A 7019-nucleotide genomic window follows, 5' to 3' on the forward strand; every position below is an offset into this window, starting at 1 on the left:
TGCCCTACAACTGATGAATGAATCAGGAAAATGTGATATAGATACACAATGGAGTTTTAATCAGTCAAAAGGAATAATGACAACACGTGGTTTGAAGGTAAATGGATGCAATTGGAAGACATCATGTTAAGTGAAGTAAGCCAGCTCAGAAACACAAAGACCACATGTTTTCTCTCATACATAGAAGACAGACCCAAAAGATAAACATACACAAAAACAAACATGATCATAGAGAAACTCATATGTAGAACATGTTTGTAACAGTGGAACTACTCTATTTAATTTGGGAAAGGAGGGAAAGGAAAAGAGAATGATAGAACATCAATATTGTAAAACATAACACCTGTGAAGGTAGAGGATATAAGAACGTGTATTGAAGGCTGTTGAAAAATGGGTGATGAGAGGTAAAGGGGTAAGGGAGAATAATGGAAGGGATTGAATGGACAAAAGTAAAGTATACCCATAGCAGGGATACATTGAGAAATTCCTTTGAACATCGACTTAGATATTAATGAAAGACAGAACTATAAATAGGTAAAATGTGGGGGGGTTCTTGTGGGAGGGAGGAGAGTGAATGAAGGAGATTAAGATGAAGGAATATTGTTGATGGACTTCATATACTTATATGAAAAAGAACAAAGAAATCTCTGCAATAATTTTAAGTGGGGAGGGAGTTAAGGGGGAGAGTTGGTGAGGGTGATCTAACCCATGTACAATAAAAGCCTATTTGGAATTGTCACAATGAGTCCCCCCTGTACAACCAATATATCCTGATAAAAAAATTAACGGGAAAAAAGAGAGAGATCAAAGGTAATATGAGGGAGATCTCCCCTCTTGCAGAATTTACAATGGGAATTAAGAAGATCCGATGTCACTGCTTTTGGAGCCCCTTATCCATTAAGGGATGACAGGTGATCAGAAAAGAAACTTCTTTGGAAAAACTGTTATTTTACTATGAGTCCCCATTCTTCTCCAAGGATAGGTGATGTTTCCTCTGACAATAGTCTAGATGAGGAGGACTTTAAGGGGAAGACTTGTGAAGCTTTGAAATGTATGCCTGTAGATGAGACTTTGAGAGGACAGGAGCCTAAGATAGGCCTAGAAGAGTTAAAACTGATTGTGGACTAAGATCTGACCCCTACTATGGAGCCAGGAACATGTGCTATGATGTAGATTCTGGAATCTATCAGGGAAGAAAGGTTTGCAGTGGGCAACTTAGGGCCATGGTGAGACACAGCCTGCTTGGTTGCCTAGGGTACCCCACAATAGGGACACCTGAAGGGTAGGGGGAGTCTGGAAGTGGGCTGAGGAAGGAGTTACAAAAGACCATCTGTAATAAAGTACATTCACTGAGGGCCATGGAGAGAACCAAAGGAAATGCTTAATCAGCAAAATTGCCCCTCAACAGAAAATACTTCCTCTTAACCAGCTGCTAGGCCCACAGAGTACATAGCCACTCAACCAAATAAGAGCAATTTATCACCCCCCACCTTTCCACCCTCACCACACTCCACACTCCATACTTCTGGAGCAAGAATCATGAGTTGGGGGAGATGGTTGTAGGGGAGCAGTGGGGAAATGAGCTGAAGGTAAGGAGGGCAGAAAGGCCTCCCCTCCCCCATTGCAGGGTCCCAGCCCCAAACAGACTCAGGCCAGGAGAAGGGGAGATTGTTTCATTGTAAGTTAAGTTTGGAGTTTTGTATGTTACATGTAACTGGAAATTCTTATTTCTGAACTGAGAGCAGAGACCAAGGGCAGAGTTCTCATTCAGGGCAGGGATAGACTCCCAGTGAGTAAGATTAAAGATGCAGTGAGAGAGAAATGAAGTTGCATTTGGGTTCACAATCCACAAGCTGTAATGAAAATTGCTTGAAAATCATGCTCTGAGAAACAACTTTCTCCACATTGGACTGGAAAGGCCTAGAGAGTACTAGAGGTGGTAATCATTTTCCTCTTACAGATAGGCATGCTGAACTGCTTATGCTTACATGTGGAGACTGGTTCAGTAAATCTGAGCACAGTTCCTTTGGCACTGTAGCAGCCATGAGGATGTCCCTTGGCTCTCTCTTCAAGAGAAAACTTAACTGTCAGCTGCAAGGAGTGTAGTGAACTGACAGACTCCAGCTGTAGCACCTTTAGGTCCATGCTCTTCCTAGGCAGCCCCCGCCAATAATCACACATGGACTGGGCACTAGGGCCTGGACATTCTTGTACCATGAATGCTAGTACCTAGGCATTCCTGCCTAACACAATCCTCCTCTACTGGGCAACCATGTGCCACAGCTCCATATTGAGATAGCAGAGACTGTGAGAAGTTCTCCCTGCTCAGTTCTGTTCCCCTTCCCCTTTTATCTTTTATGGGAATTACCCACCTGCATTAAGCCACTTTTACTCCTAATTCCAGCATCTGCTTCTCAGAGAAGCTAACTGATACACTCACCCTTTAATCTCTGGATGTTGTGCATATGACCTTGTTTTCTTTTTTTCCTCTTGCTTTAATTTTTTATTTTTAAATGTTTTTAGTTGGCAACAATTTCTATATACTTATCGTGTACAACATGTTGTTTTGAAATGTGTATGCATTGTGGAAAGGCTAGATCAAGTTAATTAACACATGCATTACCTCATGTACTTATTTCTTGTGGTACGAATATTTAAAATTCACTCTCAGCCATTTCTGAGTATTCTGTACTTCTTGAAGTTTTAGCCTAGCATTTCTCCTTGATAACTTTTCCTTAATCCTCCTGACTCCAACTTTGCTAAATCTCTTTGTTGTAGGCTCCTCCAATTTTTCCTTTGAGAAGACCCATCAAATTTGTAGCTACTTGTCCAAGGTTAGTTGTTAATCTGTAAGACCCAAGAAGTCACAGTCTAAAACTACTGGTCACTGATAATTGTCCAGCACTTAGGTCAGTGTGTGGGCCAAAGAATCTGCTCAAGGAAACGTTTGCACAAGTGCTGAATTTTCTGACTTAAAGATATGAAATGTTGGTACAGAACCAGAACGGAACTATCTGCCTCCATTGTCTTCTGGATCTTGAGACACCACTCTTGCTTCCTCATCACAGCACAAGCTCACAGAATTGAGTGTTAGAAGAAACTTATTAACGATTATCTAGTCTTGGATCCATCTGATCCCAGAGATGTTGCAGAACATGCAGTCTGAAGCTAGGCACAGGAACTACCTTCCCCCAAGACAATCCATTACATCCTGGACAACTCTGCTGCTTGGCAGGGAACTTTTCTTTCTTACAAAAACCTATTTTTATTGGCATATGTTAATTGCACAAAATAATGAATTTCATTATAACATTTTCATACATGCATATAACATACTTAGAGTCTGTATTTGAGAGAAAACATGCAATAATTGTCTTTCTGAGTCTGGACTGCTTTGCTTAACATGAATAACTCTAGTTCCATCCATTTTCCTGCAAGTGATATGATCTCATTCTTCTTTATGATTGAATAATACTCCATTGTGCATATTACCACCTTTTCGCTAGCCATTCATCCATTGATGGGCACCTAGGTTAATTATATAACTTGGCTATTGTGAATAGTGCCACAATAAACATGAGCATGCAGATATTTCTATAGTAAACTGACTTTGATTCTTCTGGGTGTATACCCAGGAGTGAGATAGCTGAATCATATAGTAGTTTATTTTCAGTTTCTTGAGGAACTTCTATATTAATTTACATAATGGATGCACTAATTTATACTCCCACAAACAGTGTATAAGTGTTCCTTTTTGGGAAGAAATCTTTTCTGTCTTTATCCTCTGCAATCTTTTCCTGCATCTGGTTTCCTATATAGCTTTGAACAACATGGATAATTTGAATGATTTAAAGTCTCTCTATAATACTAACAACAGAGATAAACTCTGGTCCAAACTTTTTAAGAAGAAGATAAAAGTTCTCCACTTTCTGAATAGTATCTAAATTGGCAACATAACTGGTTTTAACTAGGAAGATTTACTTCATTCATCCATCTTCAATTGAGTGCCAATGTGTGTCTAGCAAGGCCAGCAATACAGAGGAAGCAAAAGATGTAGTCTTTCTGGAGAGGTAAAGATGTTATAAGCTTAAACGGTCACAGCAATATAGAAACTCCAAGAGAGTTGAGACAAAGTATACTGATGGACCAAACATCAGGCTACAGCATGTGGTACATGTGGAGGGCTGGACATAGAGAGGGCAGGAAGTTTAGAAAGACTTCATTATGCAGTGGGATTTGAGATGAGTTTGGTGGATGAGCAGCAAGAGTCAGTGGATAAACCATATAGTTAATAAGGCTCAGAGAGAGAACTATCTCCATGGAGGATAGGGAGGGGCTTAGTGAGGACAGAGGAAGTATGGGTAGGATGATTTCCCTCTCTGATTTCTGCCAACCAGTCACTCTGTCTCTAGGAGCTTCTTAACAGCTTATTTTCTTCACAGAGTGGGGGGCTGACCAAGTCACCTCCCCTGGGTCGGTCTGCTGACATGAGGTCTCTTCTGTGGTTGCTCCTCCTCCTGCTGCTAGGGGAAGGTGAGTGACTATCTGCTCCTGCCTAGGACTATCTCCTTTCCCCTCAGTTTTCCTGTTCTGCTGAGCCCTGGGCTAGCATGATCTTGTCTTTGGTGATGAATGTGTCAATTTTCCTGGATATAAGGAACAGGGTATGGATTCAGGGCAGGATCAAGAAAGGACATATGTGGATAAGGAAGGGGAAGCAGACTTGGGGTGACAAAGGAGAAAAAAAAATTCAAGGATGAAGAAACAAATTGGCGCCATCCCTGATAGGTGCTTAACTCAGGTGCAGTGGAAATCTAGAGCCAGAAGAGGCAGCTGGAGGACAGGATTGAGTGTGGAGGCCATAGAAGCTACTCAACTGAGATGAATCCACAGCTTTTTCTTCCAGACTTAGCTGCCTAGGGACACCAGCTGGGTTGTTTCCATCTCTTTTCTTCCTACATCTGCAGTTACAGCATACTCTGGAGATAGTGAGGACGCTGAAGAAATAGTTGCAATCCTTCAGGAGTCCATCAGTCTTCCTTTGGAAATACCATCTGATGAAGAAGTTGAGAATATCATCTGGTATTCTCAGGAAACACTTGCGACAGTGGTACCAGAGAAAGAAGGACGGCCTGCTACACTGGAGGTGACTGACCCTCGGTACCAGGGCCGAGTGAGCTTTCTAGAACCTAGCTACTCACTGCACATCAGCAATCTGAGCTGGAAGGACTCAGGAATTTACCAAGTTCAAGTCAACCTGAGGACATCCCAGCTCTTTACCAAGCAGCACTACAATCTACATGTCTACCGTGAGTTTAGACTCCTTTTTATCCCCCTGGTTCTCCTGAACTTTCTCATGCCATGAAAAAGGAGTCTTGGGATTCAGGATTAGGTTTTGAGGGTCTAGGACTATGTGTCCAGCTCCAGAATCTGTACTGTAGCAACAGGTGGATGAGCTGAAGCAAGGAAGCACTTCATGGAGATGTCAAGTCCTTCCATGAGGTCTTCTAAGGGAACTTTTTCTGTTAGTGAGATTGTGCATCCTGGTGGTGAACACTTATGGAGTCTTTTATTCTCCTACATAATTTGAGGGCTACTGCTTTAAATTTCTTCCTTGTGCTTGTCACATTGAATCTACCTTGAATCCTAGAGAGACCCTATTAACATATAAATGCCCTTGGGAGTGGGTGATAATATTTTGTGGCATCAGTGAGACAGAATGGAGGAAGGTAGGCTATAAAAGGAAGAGCAAGAAGGCATAAGGGGAGGCAGAAAATGCCACTGGCAGCTCTGTCTACCTTAGCAGTTGCTCTGGGGACACAGGAACCACAAGTTTTATTGTAGCCAGTTTTGTTTAGTTTTTCTTACTTGTTGTTTGGATGAAGGGGCTCTCAAGGCAGCACCAGTACCCCCACAGTTGAGCTGCTTTGGAAAACAGATGCAAACCCCTGATAGTTTAGTGAGCTAACTTTGTGTTTTCCTCTCATTCAGGATGGCTGTCAGAGCCCCGAATCACTGTGAACTTTGAGATCTCCAGTGAAGGTGCCTGTAATATGTCCCTAACATGCTCTGTAGAGAGAGAAGGCATAGATGTGACCTACAGATGGCTCTCATCAGGGGATGGCAACCCCATCAACCCTAATGCAGAACATGAAGGCCCCATTCTCAGCACATCCTGGAGGCCTGGTGACAATGCCCTTTCCTACACCTGCAGGGCCAGCAACCCCATCAGCAACATCAGTTCCCATCCCATCCCTGCTGGGCCCTTCTGTGCAGGTACCAGCACCCAAAGACAAACCTGAGCTCACACAAGATACCTGCCACAGGGCACAATATGATCCCCTCCACTCCCAGGTCTTCTTAATAAGGTACGTGGATTCCAGAACCTAACTGCCTCTTACAGAGATGTGATACATGGATGGGGAGGAGCCCCTCCCTATCTGGTTCTCTCAACTCTTGAGGTCTTTTCTCTCACTTGGTTTGAGATTGCTCCCCAGATCTCTGTTCCTGAGCTTCTATGTCTAGAATATATATTTCTAGAGATTCTTGCAAAGAGATATCAATGATTGCGAACCTGAGATCCTGTCTGCCCGTAATCTTAATTTACCACTCCTCCTGATGAGACCTTTTCCTTCTTCCTTCTTCTATCCCAGATCCTGCCTATCCTGAGAGGTCCTCAATGTCCTTCTGCCTCGTGGCCAAGGGATTGCTCCTCCTCTTGCTTTTGGTCATTCTAGCCATGGGGCTTTGGGTGATCCAAGCCAAGAAAAATTGTGAAATGCCAAGGATGAGGAAACTCAAGAGAGACAGAATGAAACTGAGGAAGAAGGGGAAGTCAGCTCTTAGCCCAGTCTGATTGCCCCTTGGGGCACTCTGATCTGAACTTTGTTTCTTCTCAGCCCCCAGGGAAACCTCGACTGGAGGCAGCAGGAGGGGAACCTTCTGGGGTGGGTGCCCAAAAGGCCATACTCCCTGAGGGAAGCTATCTGGCAATAAATTCAAGTGTCCACTCCTCTGAA

General features: G+C 43.1%; 1 protein-coding gene across 1 annotated transcript; it reads left to right on the forward strand.

Moving 5' to 3' along the window:
- Positions 1 to 666: 666 nt before the first annotated feature.
- Slamf9 (SLAM family member 9) lies at positions 667 to 7019 on the forward strand. Its single transcript, XM_020185515.2, has 4 exons — positions 667 to 4533; positions 4968 to 5309; positions 5992 to 6276; positions 6654 to 7019. The coding sequence occupies exons 1-4, from the start codon at positions 4488 to 4490 to the stop codon at positions 6854 to 6856; spliced, it is 876 nt and encodes a 291-aa protein (XP_020041104.1). The 5' UTR covers positions 667 to 4487; the 3' UTR covers positions 6857 to 7019.

The sequence above is a fragment of the Castor canadensis genome, chromosome 11, assembly GCF_047511655.1.
Source record: "Castor canadensis chromosome 11, mCasCan1.hap1v2, whole genome shotgun sequence".
NCBI classification, from domain to species: domain Eukaryota; kingdom Metazoa; phylum Chordata; class Mammalia; order Rodentia; family Castoridae; genus Castor; species Castor canadensis.

Bases quoted from the DNA above. Each gene is read 5' to 3' on its own strand.
- Slamf9 (XM_020185515.2), top strand. From the start codon at position 4,488: ATGAGGTCTCTTCTGTGGTTGCTCCTCCTCCTGCTGCTAGGGGAAG. The intron at 5,310-5,991 runs GTGAGTTTAGAC...CCTCTCATTCAG, and splicing joins CTACAATCTACATGTCTACC to GATGGCTGTCAGAGCCCCGA. The intron at 6,277-6,653 runs GTACCAGCACCC...CTTCTATCCCAG, and splicing joins TGCTGGGCCCTTCTGTGCAG to ATCCTGCCTATCCTGAGAGG.